The 22731-nt window shown below is 41.6% G+C and overlaps 1 protein-coding gene across 3 annotated transcripts in view; it reads left to right on the plus strand.

The window, feature by feature from the left end:
* Positions 1-20349, plus strand: part of FAXC (failed axon connections homolog, metaxin like GST domain containing) — a 67654-nt gene extending 47305 nt beyond the window's left edge. For all 3 annotated transcript variants that reach the window (XM_065911269.1, XM_065911268.1, XM_065911271.1), the window contains 2 exons: positions 2195-2311; positions 19540-20349. In XM_065911269.1, coding sequence (XP_065767341.1) covers positions 2195-2311; positions 19540-19829 — 407 coding nt within the window. In that variant the 3' untranslated portion in view covers positions 19830-20349. The remainder of the gene's footprint in view (positions 1-2194; positions 2312-19539) is intronic.
* The last annotated feature ends 2382 nt before the right edge of the window (positions 20350-22731 follow it).

The raw sequence follows: 22731 nt of genomic DNA on the forward strand, positions 1-22731 counted from the left end.
TATTGTGATCCACACAGTCAAAGGTTTTGGCATAGTCAATGAAGCAGAAATAGATGTTTTTCTGGAATTCTCTTGCTTCTTCAATGGTTACCTAAGCTGTTCATATTAGCAGAAGCTAGTTGAAGGGTATACAGAAACTGCTATTTTTGTAACTTTTCTATAAGTCTAAAATTAACTAAAAAATTAATTAGGAAAGTTTTTTAAAAAGTTTTCTGCCATTGGGTACTCTGAGGACTTCTTGATAAAAGAGAGTATTTTTATAATCTTTAAATTTATAATTGTAGTGTGTGTGTGTGTGTGTGTGTGTGTATGCATGTATAATTGTGTGTCTACCATGAATACTAAATTCTATCCATTTTTTGAGGGAGGGGGCAAGTACCTTTAAAAACTCTTAGACTTTTGTTCTTTTCTCCTTCTATATTCTATATTCCCTCCTGATTAAAAGCATCCTTTTGTAAACATTCACAGCTTAACCCTCCTGCTGTTCCTTGGGGTCTTTATCTCATAGATGAAGCTCTCTGTGGCATCTTGTGCAGAGCAGAGAGTATCAGGCTGGGAGTCAGGAGACTGGGGGCTGGCATTTCTAGTCTGTTTCTGTTATTATTAATAACTCAGGGTCCTTCTAGCTTTAATATTCTGAGCCAAAAAGCAAATTTTGACTGAACACTATATGTATTAGTTGATGTGTGGATTCAAATGATTATATTTATTGTTATTATTTTTTCTTTTTTTTAAATCAAGGTCTGATGGGCTCTATTTTTAGGTTTCCTAAGTTTTTATAAAATTCATGTACATTTTTTCCTCTTGATCCCCAGAGTTTTTGGAGTCTACAACAGACTTCACATTGTACTCTAGCATTTCCCTTAGACTCTTTCCTTTTAGCAGTTTGAGGAAATGAACATTTCTGGGAGGCCAGGAAGCCATTGTTTTCTTCTCTTTGAATCTGGGTCCTATGTGTAAAAGTGAAATTTGAAAGAGGGCTGTCTGAACTGAAAGCTTCCATTGCCATGAGATGGCTTTGAAAGAAGGCTTGTGCTGGAAAGATAAATATAATTTATGAGATGGAGAGAAGTAGGGGCCATATGTGGATTTTGGGGGGGCAAGGAGATGTATGGTGCAGCATAAGCAGAAGTGTGCAGTGGGAAGCATGAAGTGGGCTGGTGAATGGGGCTGTCCCAGGCCTGCTGGGTTAAAGAAGGACAAAGCCAGAACATGGATGGGAGCAGAATGTGATGAGTCTTGGACTGCAGCTTGAGTTTGGACTGTATTTCATACCCCATTTCATAAATCATTAAAAATTGTTGTGAAAGGCAGTGCTGCTATGAAAAGAATGTCCTAGAGATTTAGCTTTGGGTGAGATATGGAATAGACTGGAAAAACAGAAGGGCTGTCATCAAGAGTGCTGGTATTTGATGAGTTACCCAGATTTGGGGCTAAGTGCTTTACATGTGTTATGAAATTTAATCCTAAGAAATACCTTTAATATCATCTCCTTTTCCAGATGGGAGAACTGAGGCTTGGAGAGGTTGATTAATGAACAGGCTTTCATAGTGAATAACAGTGGGACCAGGATGTGAAGTAGGATGCATCCAGTTCCTCCTGGGCTGCCTTTTTATCCTGCAGTTTTAAAGCTTCTCTGTATGTTTGTTTCCTGTTGGTGCTCAGTGGCGAGAACCTTGCCAAGACCATGGAGACATCATACAGAGCCTTGCCTCCTCCAAACTTCCTAAGTAGCTTAGGGTTCTGGTTCTCCCCAAGGAAATGCATTAATTTAATAAAGTAAGTGCCGAGGCTGGCTGTGCTTGACTGGGATTACTCTTGAGATGGTTTAAGCAAATGTCCAGATGTTCTTAAGCATCTCAAGCTTTCACGACTAGAGTTGGAGACAAGGAGGTACCTCTGGGGTCCTGGGGGTGATCAGTTCTCCCTTTTCTCCATGAACCCCCTCCCTCATCTGCTTACCTTGGTATGTTCCCAGTTACTTCCCTGCTGTGCTATCATATCAGTTGATATATTACAGAATTGTTTATTTTACTTTTGTTTCTAGTTTTCAGTAAAAGGAGGTGCATGCATTTGGTCTTGCAAAGCTTTTGATGCCCTGTTAAGCACATGTATGATGGAAGATGCTGAATGCCGTTGTGATTTAGCAGGACAGCAAGGGCTGGCCAGTGACCTCTCTCTCTCTCTGCTGCAGGTGACAAGAAGTACATCATGGGGCCCAAGCTCTCCACCCTCGACGCTACTGTCTTTGGACACTTGGCCCAGGCAATGTGGACCTTACCTGGGACGAGACCTGAACGGCTGATTAAAGGCAAGCCCTGTGAAGCTCTCAGGTTTGGGGGTTTGCTGGGGGCTGGGGTTGAGGGCAACACTGTGGAGAATTCTAGGCCCAAGCCTGTGAGCTTGGCTCTGCTTCGTGGAGACACCAGCCTGTGGTGTCTGGGGCCAAGGTTGGTTTTCTGTGTCAGGATCGGCAGAGGCAGAGGAGGAGAGATGGGGCTTCTCACCTGTCATCCTGCTCACACCATGTTCCTAGCAAAGCTGGCACAAATCCTGCCATGTTCTACACAAGGGCTTTTCTTCCAGCAGCTTTCCTAGTGGACTTAGCACTTGTCACCGAAACAGGACTTGAATTCCCCTAGTGTCCTTCTTTTGTCAGTCTGCCTTAATTTGCTTTGGATGGTGGTGGCTTTCCAGTTTCTGGCTTATCCAGCGCTGCAGCACCTGAGGTTGGGTGGTTGTGATGGACTCACTGCCTATCTTGCATGCTCCTTTTGAGCCCAGACTGGTCTCAGATATTTCACATATGGGTATAGGTACATAGAATTCTGTGTCATAAGTTCAAAGCATTCCCTTCTCCTATTCCAGTTGGGTGTCTGTAGCTTTTACCTGGAGAGTAGTAGAGCTGGAAAATTCAAGAACTTTGTGGGAAAATGAGGAAAATGTCAACAGATTCTTTCTAAGTCTGGTGCTATGTGAGGTATTATTATTGATATTATATGTATGTTTTGACCAAAGAAATACAATCTTGTATCTTTGTTGTGTGATCTTGATATAGGTCTGTGAGAATTGTAATTCTAAACTGGTGGAGTAAAAGTGGGCTGAATGGGGCCAGAGTTAGAGGATGAACATATATGTGGGAGTAGGGATGGGGATGGTTGCCAGGGGTCAAGTGTTTGTTGGCAATGGGGCAGGGAAAGTCAACTCAACCTGGGTTGATGTTAAGGGACCAGATCTTCACGTGTGTGTGTGTGTGTGTGTGTGTGTGTGTGTGTGTGTGTGTGTGTTGGAGTGGAGTGTTGGAATATGCATGGCTGCTGGGGGCTTTGAGAGAGGTTTCCTCTGCATGGCTGAATTGAAACCACTTTGAGTTGTCTCTGGTTTAACACAGTACATAAGCAAGTACCTGGTGCTGGGAATGTGGGGATCAAGGTTCTATATTTTGGTTTGGGGAAGGTGAATGACAGGAGTTAATTAGGGCTTTTCTAGCTCAATCAGTAGACCCCAGGGCTCTTAATCCCAGGGTCATGGGTTCAAGCCCCACGTTGGGTGGTTACTCTTCAATATTTGGGCTTTTGTGGTGGTTCAAACAGTAAAGAATCTGCCTGCAATGCAGGAGACCTGGGTTCAATCCCTGGGTTGGGAAGATCCCCTGCAGAAGAGAATGGTAACCCACTTCAGTATTCTTGCCTGAAGATTCTGACAGCTTATGGTGAATGGTGCTGCCAGATTCGTGGTCTCGGAAGGAAAAGATTTAACTCCGGGACCAAAGACAATCTCAGTTACTCAGAGCTTTGTGTAGATTTTATTAAAGTAACGGGGATAGAGAAAGCTTCCAACAGGAGGCACTGGAAGCGGGAGGAGAGTACCCGCCTCACTTCTTTAAGTGGGGCCTTATATGCTTCTTAACTAGTTGCTGAGAATAGGCAAAAAGGATACCTCAAGATTGTAAGTTCCCAGACCCTTTCCCAAGGCATACATCCTGAGATAACTTGGGCACAAGATTAACCAGGGAGAATGGTTCTGGCACTGTCTCTGGGCGAGATCTACCCTTGCTGTGTAATCAGGGATACAAGTCTTCAGAAACAGGTTCCCAGCCAAGATCTGTTACAATTGTAATCATTAACATAGAGTCTAAGAAAAGCATTTCCTTGAGTAAAATGGTCTGTGTAATCATTAGTTCCTGGACCTAAAGAAAGGCCAGTTGTCATGTAAGATACATTGTTGCATAAAGCTCAAGGAAAGCATGAGCGGAGAATGTTCACATCCTCCTTAAAGGGCCTTGGACTGCCTGCCCAAGCTTTAATTCTTTCATTCCTCCCTTTTTCTTTTTTTTTTCATTCCTCCCTTTTTCTTTTAGGAGAATATGGTTGCCAGGGAAAGGGGTGGAGAAATCGTTCCATAACTTCTTCCTGCTGGTAAGGGGCACAGACCCTAAATTGTTGAGGCAGCATTCTCTCCTTACCCTCATATTGAGGGTCTCTGATCCAGGGGCCCTGAGTATTAGCTAGAGGAGGCAGTAAAAACTGTAGAACCATGAACCATCATTAGTAACTTAAATGTCTCAAGCTGCTTAAGACACCAAGTTCACTATACAGTTACAGATATAAGGAGCAAGCAGCAAGAGTAAGGTGATTACAATTATTACAGTCAAGATAGTTTTCCACTAGGGAGAGCTTCTAAATCAAGATTGTATCTGTGAGAAGAGTGGAACATCAGGGGAGTCCGTTTTGAAGAGTGACCAGAATCTCTGCATCACGGTTACTTTATCTGGGAAGCCGTTGTATCCTTTAGAAAGAACAAACTAGACAAGTAGATTAAAAGGCAGAGATTATATATGAGTAAAAGAATTCTTGTAATCAGCAGTCCAAGCAAGAGTCAAAGAATCAGGTTACATTTGGTAGTAACTTTGATCCTGGTCTAGATAGAGTCAACACTTGGGCTGCCCTGTTTATAAGAATGGAGCCATCTGTCATGTTCATATACATTTTCAGTGTAGGTATCACAGACCCAGTTAGAAGTAGTTGAAAGAATGACAACCTGAATCTTAACAGACAAAATAAATATTACCATTTCCTTTTAGAAGCATGAGTCTGAACCCCAACATAGACAGCTATTTTTAGGGAGACTTATAGCCAGGCAGCCAGTTGTCTAAGTTTGTCCAAGTAGGCTTTAGCCTCTTATTGTGGTATTAACATATAAGCCAAAGTAGTTGTCACCACTGACAATTGTAGCATTTTTCTAGGTATGAGAAGATGCAAGAATTTGGGTTCAAGAAAATCTTTACCTGAAAATATCTAACTGTCCGAAGGCCAGTTTTGTCCATTTTTCCAGAGCACAGAGTGAGTGCCTAATTTCTGATTTCCACCCTGAATTCCATTCAGGAGATGTTGAAGGTCAGCAGCTGTAGTGTCCATGATTTAATCTTTGTAGATGCCAATGGCAAGTGCCAGTTTCCAGTTGCAGGGCCCCTTTATGGCCATGAGTTTGACCATAGTTTGGGGGGCATTTCATGACCATCTTGTCCCACAGTGCTGGGAAGGCTCATTCCCAGATCTGTTGAAGATTTCACCAATCGGCCACTCAACGTGCTGTTACTGGACTAGGCCCTGTGAGTAGCAAAAGTCTCTAGACCTCACCTGTCTCACTAGTCTCTTGGACCAGGAAAATATTCCTTCTTGTTGCTTCTTTTCATATACAGAGTCATACCATCATAACTATGAATTTCATGTGGAAGTGTGACTCAGTCACACACTTGATAATGTAAGGGACAATACCTCTTGAAACAGGCAATATAAAAAGCACTATAGTTAGCAGTAATAGTAAAATCATAAGTAAGAACTTAAGTCAAGAACTTCCATTAGGTATAGCCCAGTGACCTCTCCAGGTCATCTGACTTAGTTTGTTAAATGACTTCAGCCTGTTGTTAATCTCCAGGTTGCAGATCCTGGAGCATTTGATCTTTATTCAAAGACTGGTTACTGCAATAAGCTTTAGAGACAAACTCAGAGTGTCCTTTTTAATAACTTAATAAACCTCTTAGCAATGTAACATAACTGCAAGGAACTATCTCAGAAGTGAGTTTTAGTAAATACAGACCTTAATTAACAAAACTAGAACTTAATATTTGGGGAAACATAATAGATGCCATAGGCCTGACATCAGTTTGGTGGATTTTTCTTTTAGAGCTCCCCAGTATACTTTGAGATTTCTGTATATATCCAGAAAAAGTCTTTTTTACCTTGATGAGGATGTTCAGAACCCAAGTGTCTCCAGTTTCTGGAGGGGTGAAGCAGAGAGAAAAGAAAAATGTTTTAATTTTACCTACAGGTGTAGATCACTACATTGTTTTAAACTATCAGTAACTTAAGGAGAAGAGCTTCTTTATCTCTGAAAACAAAGATTAGAAGCCAGTAATATGTCAGACAAAAAGTCATGAAAATTGTAGTCATATTTAGCAGCCTATTCAATCTCATGTAACGTATCCCTTTGTTCTGTCATTTTTGCCCAATGACTGAGAACTTCAGTGAAAATGATTCTCCAAGAAGCTTGTGAAGTTTCTTGCCAATGTCTGTACTATCTGTCCAGCAAAGTGGGTGCCCCAGTCATTGGAGATTGTAGAACATATTTTAGACATTTTTTCTCTATTGTGAGATATTAACCCTGAAGCCAGGAAAGGCTTTATCTTATCAAATAAAAGTGAGGTTTGTCGGGGAGCTGGGAAAAGCCAAATGGCCGTCTTGGATTTCCTTTAACACCAACTGTTTAGTTTATAGCCATTGTTTATCTATTTTAAGTTCCCTGATAAGGGGTTAATTTTTGTAGAAGCAGAATGAGCTTTGTCTATGTGTGCCATAGTCATCAAAAGCCACATTGGAAGAGAAAACCAAATTCCGGATTGGTACCAGCTTATATTCACTGTGAAACAATAGTTATTCAGTTAGTCAAAGTAACAATAAAAGATTTCAAAGACAGTTTAATGTCTTAAGGAAGTTGTATCATGCATAAAACTCTCTTCCCCTTGCCACAAACCTTTTTATACTTCTGTACTATTATTTTATCTGCCCATTCAGAGAACAGCCACCTGTAAGTTCATATTTACTTAGTTTTCCTTAATAGAATGTGATTCCATTCCTTATGACTTTTTATGGAAAACACACATCCTACTTTCTTTCAGCAACTATGAACTGTACTTTATATCATCATTTTCTAGAATGGTAAATATAAATCACCCATAGCTATATCATTTGCAAAAGTATCTTCACAATGTCTATGTTAATTAGATCAATAAACAAACATCAATACTGGGTATCAATTCAATAGTGAATATTTCCCAGTTCACACAAGCCCGAAGTTCATTTTAGTTTAATTTTCTTGGATTTAGAATTCTTTGATTCGTAAACCCTTACTTCTCTTTAGGCCAATTAAATAGAGCTCATTGACCAATTAGCCTTTAGCGATGTTGTCCAAGGATGGAGACACACACTGGGACACATTTATCTGGACAGACAGAACCCTCAGTTTTCTGCTTGAAATTTAAAATGTCTATTTGCCTTTTTTTCACCTTGCCCTGAAGTTCTACCAATTTGCTCATGGCAGGAGTCCCAGACAGTATGGGCTGTGTATTTCAAGGACGTGATAAGAGGTAACTTCACGTTTCTTCCCCAGGTATGTTTTTGTTTCTCAGGCAGGGTTGGAGCTCCAAAAAAAAGTATTTTAATAAACCAGCTTTTTCCTAATTGCACGTGCAAAAAGAACCGGTTTTGCAATTTCAAAAAGATTTCATTTTAACCAGTTTTCTCCAGAGTCTAAGGAATATCATGGCCATTCAGTATAAAAAATGTCATCTCTCTTTTTTGTAGTCGTAGTTTCATACCTAAAATTTAAACCAGGGAGTGTTCAAATTGGCTCTGATGACAGGGGTAGCCTGACTGATAAGGTGTTGTTCCAGCAGGGATTGTCTCTCGGGGGAGGTGAGGGCTTTTCTTAAAGTAAAGAAAGCCTGTTTTGAAGGGGCTTTTTAGGCTCTGGGGATCAAACTTATCCCAGTTTTTCAAGATACAATTCAAAGGGGTGGTTCTGGAACTGTTAGCTCCCATATGTAAGAGAGAAAAACAGCACTCAGCGTTGTGACTTTTTTCTACCAGTGGCATCCCTCCCTGCTGTAGATGGGGGTGGAGGCAGGTCTTCCACCCAAGCTTCCTTCCCCGGCCAGAGTTAACCTGTCCTCACCAGCGCAGGTGTCCCACTCTCATCCCTCCCGGTTCTACCACCGAGGAGGGGCGGAGATGCACCAGGGGTAGACCTGATGGCATCCCAGATTGATGTCCAGTTCCTCACCATTAACACCTCTGCCTGATTTCTGCTCCTCCTCTGAGGCCACCTGAGGTAGAGCAGAGTAGCCTTCCAGAATGTCTCCCAAGCTAAGACCACTGGGGAACGCCCACCTTCCGTGTGCCTGTGCATATCCTGAGCACATTCCTGGCCGCAGTAGAAGCGGTAAGTATAAAGGGCCGAACAGAAAAGCCAAGATGTCCCTTCTGAGAGCTGCCATACCAGCCTATGTGATAAAGGAGGTGATGGAGGGCTGGCCTGCTAGGAAGAGAAGCATCTTTCATGTTCATGGAGTGTCAGGGTCAACCTTTCTATTCCTGTCCAGCAGATTGTACAAAAAGAATATCTAAAGAGTTGAGACAAGGGTCACCGGATGGCTTTCTTTGGTCCGCTAAGAGCTTGCATTACCAAGGGAAGAAGCCCGCTGCATTTCTAACCTGCCCAAATCTGGGGTTCCCTGATCTGAGTCCTCAGGAATCTCATGTTCACCAGTAACGCATCCATTCATATAGTCCGGAGGCGTGGCCATAACAAGAACTCACCTCTGGGTCTCTGGGGTCAGGAGGGTGATTTTCAGTCTGAGAGTGTCCCTGGAGCTAGAGCTCCACTTAGCTCCCTAATGTGTTCCTGCTTGCAGTGTCCTGTAACACTTGCAGTGGGGCTGTGGCTGGGAAAACTCAATAACAGCATGGATTGTAAGTCTCCTGACAGTCTACAATCCGGCCCACTAGGTTCGTACCTTGAATTCCTCAAGCAGTTATGAAAGCAGTCAGGCCAGGAAAGGCTGACCAGGGAAAAGAAGTTTGGTCCATACTCTTCATCCATTTTTGGCTGCTCCCCTTGTGAGGATATTGGGTGCCTCTTGACACTGGCAGGTCAGCATAACCCCCCGACGGGCATGCGCCACATGAGGATCACCATGGAACCGGGAGCAAGACACAGCTCTTGCTTCTTGCACATTCACACAGACAGGCACACGGAGTTAGGAAAGCAGAGACTTTATGTTAAAAGAGCAAAAGAGTCCCAGCCGTGAACATTCTTACCTTGTCTTGAAGATCCCGGACGAGACCCCAAGATGATAGCTTACAGTGAGCGGTGTTGCCAGATTTGTGGTCTCTGAAGGAGAAGATTTAACTCTGGGACCAAAGACAGTCTCAGTCACTCAGAGCTTTGTGTAGATTTTATTACAGTAACAGGGATAGAGAAAGCTTCCAGCAAGAGGCACTGGAAGGGGTTAGGAGAGTACCCGCCTCACTAGTTTAAGCAGGGTCTTATATACTTCTCAAGCAGCTGCTGAGAATAGATAAAAGAATACCTCAAGGTTATAATAGTTCCACCAGACCCTTTCCCAAGGCATACATCCTGAGATAACGTTGACACAAGATTAGCCAGGGAGATCGGTTCCGGCAATGTCTCTGGGCGAGATATACTGTTGCTGTGTACTCAGAGGTACAAGTCTTGAGAAACAGGTTTCCAGGCAAGATTCGTTAAAATTATAATCATTAACATAGAGTCTAAGAAAAGCATTTCCATGAGTAAGACATTGTGCTGTCCTCATTAGTTGGGACCTAAAGAAAGGCGAAAAGTTGGCTTAAAGCTCAACATTCAGAAAACTAAGATCATGGCATTTGGTTCCATCACTTCATGGGAAATAGATGGGGAGACAGTGGAAGCAATGTCAGACTTTATTTTGGGCTCCAAAATCACTGCAGATGGTGATTGCAACCATGAAATTAAAAGACGCCTACTCCTTGGAAGGAAAGTTATGACCAACCTAGACAGCATATTAAAAAGCAGAGACATTACTTTGCCAACAAAGGTCCATCTGGTCAGGCTATGGTTTTTCCAGTGGTCATGTATGGATGTGAGAGTTGGACTGTGAAGAAAGCTGAACGCCGAAAAATTGATGCTTTTGAACTGTGGTGTTGGAGAAGACTCTTGAGAGTCCCTTGGACTGCAAGGAGATCCAACCAGTCCATCCTAAAGGAAATCAGTCCTGGGTGTTCACTGGAAGGACTGATGCTGAAGCCGAAACTCCAGTTTCAGCTGGCCACCTCATGCGAAGAGTTGACTCACTGGAAAACACCCTGATGCTGGGGGGGGGGGGGGGCGGGCAGGAGGAGAAGGGGACGACAGAGGATGAGATGGCTGGATGGCATCACTGACTTGATGGACATGAGTTTGAGTAAACTCCGGGAGTTGGTGATGGACAGGCCTGGTGTGCTGCGATTCATGGGGTCGCAAAGAGTTGGACACGACTGAGCGACTGAACTGAACTGAAAGAAAGGCCAGTTCTCCGGTAAGATACATTGTTGCACAAGGCTCAAGGAAAGCATGAGCAAAGAGTGTTCACCTCCTCCTTTTGGGGCCTTGGACTGCCTGCCTAAACTTTACCTCTTTCAATTCCATGGGCAGAGGAGCCTGGTGGGCAACAGTCCATGGGGCTGCAAAGAGTTGGACGTGACTGAGGAACTAAGGCTTTTCACTTTACGTACCCTGGCTGAGAGACTGGGGGTGTAGGTGAGATCACCAGTGAATAACATATATAATATTCTTTATATATATATATATATATATATATATATATATAATATTCTTAATTGATGTTGGATGCATGGCTGGGACCAAGCAAGAAAAAATCATACAAGAAACTGAGGCAGGTGAGCAGTCATGTGTGGTAGTCACGGGTGGGTGGGTAGGGAGGCTGGTGAAGGCTGTAACTGTGTGTGCGTGTGTGTGTGTGCGTGTGTGTGCGTGCGTGCGTGTGTGTGCGTGTGCGTGTGTACTCATGTGTATGCACAGAGGTTCAGACCAGGCTAATGGCAGCAGGAGTATGCTCCACATTCATGGGGATAGGAATTCAGATAACACATCACCAGGCTTAGTTGGAAGGAATCAGGCATTTGTTGAAGGTCTTCTGAAACTACCATTAAGTGGGGGTAAGGATAGTATGGACTTATATTTAATTTCCTAGATAATCAGCATGAAGATATTCTTTGTCTTGTGATGTGTTGGGAATTATCTACACTGAATATTCAATTCATAAATTGACTCTCAGATTGTTGATGCTTAAAATAGTTTTCCTTCATTGTAATCAGATTTTCCATGGTGGTCTAAAAGATACTGACTAGTTTTAGTTCATTTAGGGGTGGGTTTTGTGTATACTATCTCTTCCTGTTACTTCCTATTCTCTCCTTCCATTTCCCTACACACCTGTGAATACAAACACTTTTACTCACATAGTTCTATACATACTCACTTATATACACACTTATACTTTTACCCAAGTGCGTATACCTAGTCTGTACACATACAGTCACATGCCCTATATTTGGTGCTGGAACAACACAAGTTTGAATTGCATGCGTCACTTATACGTGGATATTTTTCAGTGGTAATGACTACAGCGCTACACAATCCATGGTTGGTTGATTCCACGGATGTGGAGGAACCTTGGATACAGAGGACTGACTGTAAGTTCTATGTGAATTAACCCCCACTTTGTTCAAGGGTCAAGTGTATGAGGTCATCTGTTACTTTAGAAGGATTTAGGTATCCAATATCAGTAGAACTCTTATATTGAACAGAATCCCTTCTTAAAGAAATGAGGCGTCTTTTACTGATTTATTTATGACTTGGCGCTTTCCTCTGTTACTTCCTGGAGCGACTTGAGGTATTTAGTATTCTTTTTAAAGAAATGATTGGTGTTTTTGGAGAATTGATTTTGAGTCTCACTTGGAGATGCACACACTGGGAGAATCTGATGCCATCATCTGCAGGGCATTGTTGGCACATAGTTGCCGGCACTTTGATTCTTAAAACGAGTTAGTAGCTTCCAGCTCTACTTGGGGACTGGAGAAGCACGAGTCATTCAAGTCCACAGCGACTCTTTAAAGCTCATTTCAGCCCTTATTCCAGGCCCCTTCTCAGCCTTTGGTCAGAGCTGCTAGTGCAGGCAAGCTACTAATCTGGTCTCAACTTCTTTCTCTACCTTCGCTTTCTCTATGGTGGAGACTTTCCCAAGAAGTAATAAGAGGAAGAAGAAGTGGAAACAAACCACCAGGAGCCTGGATAATGGAGAACTGGCTCATACCCAGCGGTGTGAATGCTTGGATCTGGCGATTTTCTGCTGTAGCTTTGGGACAGCCAGGGCGACATTGTCCTTGACACCCGTGTGAGGGCGTGTGTGTAAATATTAGCTTTTTGGGAGTTCCCTGGTAGCCCAGTGGTTAAGACTCCTTGCTTCCATTTCAGGGGCAAGAGTTGGATCCCTGGTCAGGGAATTAAGATTTTGCATACCTCATGGTGCAGTCAAAAAGTTAAAAAAAATTAGCTTTTTGGTCCTAGATATTATTTACAATATTTACGTACACAAACTACTCCAGGAAACATCCAGAATAGTGGGAAATTTTCCTTAATTTCAGTGAGTAGGAGGACAGACTTTGAACATTCGACAATTCTTAAAATATACATAATATGTTTGTGTATGATATGAAATATCACTTCCTGACTGGAAAAATTTAGAAAAGATAAAGAATTTTTTTTAAAGGATTATTAATAACTTGTGACCCCAACACCCACAGAGAGCTTCTGTTAATTTTGTAGTATGTTTCTTCATCTTTTATCAAGCACATGTATGCATATATGTTTCAAAATTGAGATCATTATGTTGAAATAGTTATATCCTGCAGTTTGTAGTTTTTGATTAACTGCATTATGGCCATTTCCTTTGTCATTAAATATTCTTCAAAACTATGTAGTTAGTAGTTGCATAATATCGTATCCTATAGCTACACTGTAATTCATGTGATTAATCTTTTTTCTGGACTTGTGGGTGGTTTGTGTTATTTTTTCTTTAGTTTTGGCTGCAGTAAGGCTTCATTGCTACATGCCGGCTTCTCTGGTTGCAGCGGTCAGGCTTCTCATTTCGGTGGTTTCTCCTGTTGCAGAGCATGGACTCTAGAATGTGCAGGCTTTATTAGTTGTGGCTCAAGGGCTCCAGAGCACAGTCTCAGTAGCTATGGCACACAGGCTTAGGTGCCCCAAGACATGTGGAATTTTCCTGGACCAGGGACTGAACCCATGTCCCCTGCACTGCAGTGCAAGTGGATTCTTTACCACTGGACCTCTGGGAAAGTCTCTTGCTGGTGATTTTAAATAATTTTTACTAATATTCTATAGTAAATGTTGTGTATTTATTGTGTGTGTGTGTGTGTGTGTGTGTGTGTGTATCTGGTTAGCTCTGGTTGTTTACTTAAGCTAAATTTCTAGTTGGGGAATCACTGTCTCAACAGGTGCAAGCTCTTGGTCTACACAGTTTAATTGCTTTCTAGAAGGACTCTTTCAATTTATATTCTCATCAGCAGTGTCTGAAAGTACCTCAAATGGTATGGAATTGCTATATCATATGGCAGTTTTATTTTTAATTTTTGAGTAACCTCCACATTGTTTTTCATAGTGGCGGCACTGATTTACATTCCCAACCATAGTGAATGAGGGTTCTTTTTTCTCCACTTGCTCGCTTATATTTGTTATTTCTTGTCTTTTTCAGCAACCCTTTTAATGTGGAGTCACATTTGATATTTTGATCAGAGTATCCTTACTAGAGAATTGCATGTGGATTTGGCCCTCTTTAACACAGGCGTGGAGCATGGAGAGCCTGGAAAGTAAAACAGCAAAAGGGAAAGGGTTTTGCCGCTCCACCGCTCGCCCTGGGAAGCCAGATCAAAATCAGAGAGCCTAACGCTATTTTTCTGAATTTGTAAGAAACACAACCCTCCATTGTTTTTGTTATTCGGTTGCGACCCCATGGACTGCAGCACGCCAGGCCTCCCTGTCCCTCACCATCTCCTGGAGTTTGCTCAAACTCATGTCCATTGAGTCGCTGATGCCATCCAACCATCTCATCCTCTGTCGTTCCCTTCTCCTCCTCCCTTCGATCTTGCCCAGCATCAGGCTCTTTTCCAATGAATCAGTTCTTTGAATCAGGTGGTCAAAGTGTTAGAACTTCAGCTTCACCATGAGTCCTTCCAGTGAATATTCAGGATTGATTTCCTTTAGGAATTGACTGGTTTGATCTCCTTGCTGTCTTGGGGGGGCTCTCAAGAGTCTTCTCCAATACCACAGTTCGAAGGCATCACTTCTTCGGTGCTCAGCCTTTTTTATTGTCCAGCTCTCACATCCATACATGACTACTGGAAAAATTATAGCCTTGACTAGATGGACCTTTGTGTTTTAAGAAATAACCTGTTCAGCAGCTTTTCTATCAATAGTTATTTATTGTACTTGGATGTGTTTTTTGCTTATTTTTTGATAGATTATAAGATAGAAAGAATGCTGAATATCCTTGAAAAACATACACGTATATATCCACCCCATACGCTTACTGTTCTCTATTTGGAGGTGTTTAGGAAGCGGTCATGGGGGAATTGGGGTCTTGGGAAAGGGTTGGCTTGAGTGACCTTTGCTGGTGTTTGTATTTTGAGATCTGCGAATTAGCTTCAGAGAGACTGGGAAAGGGGAGGGATGTCATTGCCACATTCAAGTTTGATAAGAACTTTTCTAAAGAGGAAATGTTCAGCGCCCTTGCTGCTTGTATGACACAGTGTTAAAGGAAGCAACCGCGGGCGTAGCTGGCACCCAGCCCAAGCATGGAGCAGGGAGGTGAGTGAACACCTTGAAAACAGAGTGTGTGGGCGCCAGCCCCGTGTTCTAGATATTGACTGGGTGAGGGTCCAAGGCTGCAGTGGTGCTGGGAAGGGCTGGAGTGATAGAGGAAAATGAAATGAGTCACTTTTTCCAAGGAGTGGGGAACATTTCCATTAGTGAAACTTTAAGAGAAAAGTTCTTTATTCTGTCTGGGAGTGTCCTCGGGATTAAGGGCCATTTGGTTTTCTGATAAATAACCTCTCCAGTTGCCTGAAAATATTAATAACCACTCATTAGTCATTTTACTAATTTATTTGATTGGACTTTTAAATTAAAAAGTAATACACAATTGTCACAATAAGTTGAATTAGGCGGGTGTGTTTTAAAAGATTTATCACCTCCTCACCTATATTGTGTGTGTGTGCTAAGATTGCTTCAGTCATGTCTGACTCTGTGCGACCCCATGGACTGTAGCCCATGCCCTCCTTCAGGGGATGTTCCTCACCCAGGGATTGAGCCCATGTCTCCTATGTCTCCTGCATTGGCAGGCAGTTTCTTAACCATTAGCGCCACCTTCCTATAGAATATTGTGCAGCTATTAAAAAGATATACTATTCTACTTGGTGAAAAAATTATAATGTGTATAGTGCAATTCCACTGTTTAGTTTTAAAACAATAAAATAAAAAAGACAGTTATATACGTGTATGGAAATTTGTATATGAAAAATAAAGGCACAGATGTCCAAATCACTCCCATAGAAAACCAAGATTAGGGATCTGAAGTGAACCCTTTTGTGCCTTTTATGTTTCATATACAAATTTACATACATATATATAGCTGTTTTTGTATTATTTTAAAACCAAATGGAATTATGTTATATGTGTTACTTTATAATTTTTTTTTGCTAAATAGAATATTGTATCTGTTTAATAGCTGCATTATATTCTATAGGATTGATATAACAAACTTTATTCAGCCAATACTTATTGATGTATATTCAGGCTGTTTCCATCTTCGTTTTCTTTCTCTTTTCATTGACATAATACTACATTCAACATCCATATGCATCTGTCTTTACATACTGATGCTTTTATTTTGGTAGAATAGAGTACTAAAAGTGGAGTCCTGAGCCAACATATAAGTGCATTTAAAATTTCAATAGGTAATATCAGGTTACTTTCCTGAAAAGCTTTTAACAATTTATACTTCCACCAACCATGTTGTACAATGTCTGACCCTCTACATTGGATGGTATCAGGCTTTAATTCTTACCAGCCTGATAGGTGACATTATCTGTTTGTTGAGTACTCTTTGAGAAAAAACCTCCTGTTTTAAAAAATTTCACTAAGTTTACATCTTCAGTATAGGCATTTATGTTAATATGAGCATATCACACACACTACACACATAACCTGTTTCTACTGCTGACTTTTTTCATTCTTTTTGGCTAGTAGCATGTTGAGTGGATCTGCTGGTAGAGGATCTATGTGTAAGAAGGGATTGGCAAATCCAGATAAAGGGAGAATTGAAGTGTAAGTTTTCACTCTTTGCTTCACTGTTTTTATCAGGGCCAGGATATGAGGATGGGCATGTGAGATTCCAGTCCTTGCTTATCAAAGCGGACCCTTTCTTAATGGCATGATAGAATGATCTCTTCTTCATGACTACCCATTGTCCTCTCACCTGCCTGTCATCATTCTTGAGACTCTAGAAAGAATTACTGAAAAATATTCTGTGACAAGTAGTTGGAAGCTATGAATTCCCAGGTCAAGCTGTCAACTCATCAGGAGAGAGGCAAGCTCAAGTCTTGGTGAAGGGGATGGAGTCTGGGGACTGCTTTTGTTTGAATCCTGGCTCTGCTACTGTCCAGCTGTGTGACTTTTGGCAAGTTAATTAACTTCTCTGTTGATTCAGTTTTCCTATCATAAATGCAGATAGTAATAGCTCCTGTCTCATAGGATTGGTGCCAGGACCAGGGATGGGAGTTAATATGAATTCAATAATAAATAAAGCACTTCAAGTAGTGCCCAGTACACAGTAAGGCCTATATACATGTTTGCTATTATTATTAATATTAATTTTTATTATTCCTGGTTGAAAAGGTTCTAATGACACATAGTCATGAAGGGGGGCAGCTCTCCTGGATGAAAGGTAAAGAAAAGGGCTGTAGAGAGGACAGCCACAAAAGGAGTGCAGACAGTCATTTATCATGTAGATCCCGTGCATTTTGTACCTGGGTTCTGACTGTCTGGGAATGGACTTGACTGAGACATAGAGGGTGGTCCCCAGCTGTGAAGTGACCCCAGTTCATCTCTGATATCCTCTACCCCAGGGGCCCTTGCTGCTGCTTCTGCATCTTTATCTAATTTTTGGTCACCAGCAATACTGGATAAAGCATTTTCATAACTGCTTCCCTGAGGGAGAAAATAAGTGAAAATTTGCATGTGTCTTCCCAAAAGGAGCAGTGATGTGGGCTTCTCAGCTTCTGGCTCCTGAGCTCATAGATCTTCAAGTTGGGGGCAATCAGAATGGACTCATATAAGCATGAGTCAAGCTAATTTGAACTGAGAAGACTGAACATGGTGAACCATGGACAAATCCAGTAGTTTACAGGGTCCATGAGGCAGGGGGATTTGCCTTATGTTTTGTGGGGGATGTGTTTATTTAAGCAGAACAGCAATCAAGTTTTGAGTGACTTTAGTGGGAAAATGTTTACAATGTTACAGGAAGTGACAACTAATGAATGATAATAATGACAATACATAAGTTGAAAAATACTTAAAGAAACACACCAAAATGTTAATTGCCATTACCTTGGATTGGTGTGATTATTGGTGCTTTTGTTTTCTTCTTTATGTACATGTGTGTGTGTGTGTGTAGGTATGTATTATATATATTTATACCATTTCTATATACAGATTTGTTTTTCCAAAATGAATATATATTATTTTCTTTGATAGAAAATGAGATAGAGTAATTACAGACTGTAACCAATAAAGCTATTAATATAGAAATAGCCTAAATGGCTACAATAGGGAGCTGAAATAACAAAATGAAACTGTGGTACATCTGTATAATGAAGTACAATACAGTTATCAGGGAGGTCATAGAGTAAAATTAAAAGGTTTTCATTATATGTTAAGTGAAAAAAGTAACATGGGAAACTAGGAAAAGCTCACGGGCAATAGGGAAGACCCAGCACAGCCAAAAATAAATAAAATTTTTTAAAAAGTAGCATAAGAAACAATATATAGTAAATGCTACATTGCATATGTAAATATATGTAAATGTATATATGTGAAAAGTGAAAGTGAAAGTCGCTCACTCGTGACTGACTCTGCCACCCCATGGACTATAGAGTCCATGGAATTCTCCAGGCCAGAATACTGAGTGGGTAGCCTTTCCCTTCTCCAGGGGATCTTCCCAACCCAGGTCTCCTGCATTGCAGGTGGATTCTTTACCAACTAAGCCACAAGGGAAGGAAGCCCAAATGTATATATAAATTAACATAAATTTCAGGAACAGCATAAATGAAAATATTATGACAAATGGGCTTATTGGTGTTTCTTTTATTTTTTGCTTACCTGAATTTTCTAATTTTCTGCAATAAAACATGGGTTACCTACACAATAAGTGAGTGTTTATATAACTTAAAAAAATAGGCTTCCAAAGACTATTCTTAGAGCAATAAAATCCTCTAAGAGTTGGTGACAAATTATATGCTTATTGAGCTGTGTTGCCATCTGGTGGCTCAAAAGCAAAAACTCACTCTTCTTTCTGCAGCTTGCATTTGGAATTAGGAAATGAAAGCCAAATACTGTGTCATGTTTCAGATGAATGCCTGGACAATTTTAGCAAGTTAATGAAAGTGTTCCTTTGATTCACAGGAAAAAAGAAGTAACCTGGTGACCCAGCAAGAACCTGATCATGGGTGTAGTGTTGAATTTTACTTAAAAAATTAAACAATCTCTGTTTTGCTAAATGTGTTTGCAGGCATGTTCATCCATAAAGACAGTTTTGAGTTATCCATTTTATGGATGATTCAGGGCAAAATTTCCTTCCTAACCTATTTTTTTTTTCAACTAGTTGGCATAGTAAGCAACCTGTAACAACATTACAAATGTTTGTGGAATGAATGATCACTTATGACTGACTTAATCTAACTAACAGTTGGTGCATTTTCATGGACTATAAATTAATTTAGAGATGAACCAGCTGAAGCACTAGTTTTCTTGACATGCAAACATAAAATAATAAAATGCTTCACAAAGCCCAAGCGATGGGTAGTTTAGTGCCATTCTGAATCAGCTACCCTGCTCACTCCTCACCATCCTAGGATGCACTCCTGAATTTCATCCAGCCCACTCACTGAATTTAACTTTTCCCTCTCACCTTTCTGCTTCTGTGTGTAAAATCTGAACATTTGGACAGTGCCTCTGGGGAAAAGCATTGTTCATGCCTACCCTACACCGTTCTTCTGAGTTGCCCAGGAAGCCAAGTGGCCGGTAGATGGTTGCTTTTGAGAACTAACCCTTGCTTTCCTTACCACCCTGCAGGTGAGCTGATCAATCTCGCCATGTACTGTGAGAGGATAAGGAGAAAATTCTGGCCCGAGTGGCACCACGAGGATGACAACACCGTCTACGAGTCAGAGGAGAGCAGTGACGGCAGCAAGACACACACGCCCCTGCTGGATTTCAGCTTTTACTCAAGGACAGAGACCTTTGAAGACGAGGGAGCAGAGAACAGTTTTTCCAGAACCCCAGACACAGATTTCACCGGACACTCGCTCTTTGACTCCGATGTGGACATGGATGACTACACAGACCACGAACAGTGCAAGTGACGGTCAGCCTCGCTGACCCTCCTCTGCGGGAGCTGCCTCTCCCTGGGGTCCGTCCAGCTTCCCAGGCAGAAATCCATCGAGCTGGGAGCAGATCTTCGTGCTTGGCACGGTTCTCGCAAGCTAACTGGAGTAGAGCAGCCTTATCTCTCTTTTGTACAAACCAGACACGGAACCATTCCTATGGCTCCCTTTAAAACAAAGAGGCAAAAAAAATAAAGAAGTCAGCATGGTTCCTAAAATTCATTTTTGTTTTCATTAGAAAACTAACGTTGTGTGGTAGAGCAGGTGCAAGAGCGGGTTGTCCACAGACTGCTTAGACGTTGATCCCCTGCAACCCGAGGGCTTAGGTGTGAGCTGGACCCTTGAACGTCCTTCATCTGGTAGGATTCAGTCGTGAGTGATGTCATCAGCAGGAATGCAGGAGATAAGTGTTCTTTGGTGACCGCTTGCATTTTCTGTGTGTATATTGTATGTTGAAATATAAGTCAAATAAAGTCCATAGATATTCAGAGAACACCTACTACGTGCAAAGCACTGTGCTGGGTGCTAGCCAGTATTGGTTTTATCCTAAGCCCTGCCAGTGACTAGCTATGTGATTCTGGGCGAGTCCCTTAATTCTTGTGTGCCTCATTTCCCCCGCCTGTAAAGTGGGGGTGACTGTAGTCTCCACCTACCTACCTCACAGGGGTGTTGTGAGGATTCATGTTGTAACATTTGGCGCTTTAAACCTCGAGGAAGAGGTGTGACATAAACATTTTGTTTTTTAATGTGCCTCGTGCGTGTGAAGATTGGCGGGCAGAGGAATTCCACATTCAGGCAGCAGCAGCCACGGTCTCTCGCCCAAGCCGAGCCGATGGAATACACACCAAGGCACAGTTAGGACGCGCTCATCATCCTCTTTGTGATCTTGCTTGAATTGAAACCTTTCGTTGAAAGAACCTTGGGAATATTTTTACAGATCATCAACAGCTACAAACAGTCTTCAATTCTACTGTATATTTGCAGAGAAGTCTCTTTTGTTGCCTGAACTCACACTGGAAAGCTGTCCCTTGTTGATTCTGGAGTGTTAAGTTGCCTACGTTTGATTTACTTGATAAAGCTCAGGAATAAGATCTATTTAATAGAGGTGAAGGGAAAAGGATTTGATTGATTTTTTTTTTTTTAAGCAGAAGCTCGCCAACTTGTAATGTCTTTTTTGAAAACAAACTTTGCAAGATGTACTGAAAAGATGAAGAAGGAGGAGGATCGTTGTAAATGGTAGCAGAGCACTTTGTGCCGTGTAGACTCTATGCAGTTTTTATTAATGCAACTTTTCTGGTCTTCTCAGCCCTTGTCCAGTGAGGGGAAGCCAATGCTGAGGAGAATCTGAATGTTTCTTAAGGATTTCCCCTCCCCTTCCTGTCCTCTCTTTCCCTCCCCATAGAGCACCTGAAGTCTTGGGGTTACAGTGTTGACTGAGGCATTCTATCTCTGAAGTCATAGTTTTGGTTGACTTAGAACATCTTCCAGTGAAATATGGGGTGAAGATCCTGGGGTGATGGCTGTGGATTTGGGCTCCTGACCACAACTGCCGGGGGAGGGCTATTCCTAATGGGGTTAAAAAGGAACTTCTTAAAAGACAGCAACTTCTGAGAAGTTCATATACTTTATTTGAAAAAGACTCTGAATATAGTTTTGGCAAAACTGTCCTAGAGTGCTGTGGATTCACAAAGATAATGGGAGAGAGTATTTGAGGTGATTTACCATTTAAGCAATGTGTAACTAGGAAGAAGTGCTGAAACACTCTAAGCTGGACATTTTTATTCCACCTAAAACTCAGTTGTTAGTATCTTATCAAACCCTTCATCTTTGAGGGGACTGTTGGATGCCTAATGAGAATGTGTTGGAAGGTATATGAATGGATAAGCCTAGGTTTCCAGCATCATTTCCAGGGTTACCCACCTCTTATCTCTCTAGCAAATGCATTCCAGGACCAACTGGTGGTAATTCTGTGTGACAGGGGAAGTCCTGGCTTGAAAATGTGGAGTCGACAGACTGTGGACCTAGCTCTGCTAAGACTGAGTTGCCCTTTCCCCATCTTCAGTCGGAAAGCGTTGGGTTTGAAATTTTGTCTATAATTTATTCTTCCTGTATAGCACAAAGTATACTGTATCTTCATGCTATGAAGTTTTAAGTTATGAGAATGTGGGGTCACATATTTATTATTGTGTATTACTTGGAGGGCACATCCATGGAGAACCTACATTAAATATGTGAAACCTTCATTCATTCTCTCCAGGTGCCTCCCACAGGGGCTGAGTCCTGGGTACTGCCCGAAAACTCATGTATGGGTATTCAGCATTTTGTAGGCATAACTTGATTAGGAACCCTAGAACATACCCAGGATTTACTTTCCCAAAGTGGGTTATGGAAAAGTAATGACTAAGACAAAACCCACAGTGGTGTGGGCAGCTTATGCAGTCTTGATTAGGTGGGCTTTAATTTTATATGTTTCATTCTTAGGCTGCCCAGATTGAACTGTTCTCCTATTTGATGAACAGGTGCTACTTATAAGAAAAATAACAAGAAATTAGGGGATGTTTTGGTCATCTGACTCTCTTGTTCAAGTTCTGTATTAATTTTTTATTGGAAGATAACTTAAGGAAGTGTGATCTTTAATCCAAGAGATGCTTTTGGATGGCCAGAAGACCTGTGGGCTACCTGTTCTTTTTTATCTCTCATTGTAAAATTAAATTCTATCTTTTTCTCCACTTCCCTTTGCCCCACCCCACCCTCATCTCCACTTGTCTGGATGAAGGAGCAGCCGAATTATACTTTGCCTTGCATATGTCAGAGTAGCTACAAGGATGATTTAAATTTATGCAGAGGTAAACCATATTGCCAGAGGTTCCCATTTCTTTTG

The sequence above is a fragment of the Muntiacus reevesi genome, chromosome 19 (genome assembly GCF_963930625.1).
Source record: "Muntiacus reevesi chromosome 19, mMunRee1.1, whole genome shotgun sequence".
In the NCBI taxonomy this organism is placed as follows: Eukaryota; Metazoa; Chordata; class Mammalia; order Artiodactyla; family Cervidae; genus Muntiacus; species Muntiacus reevesi.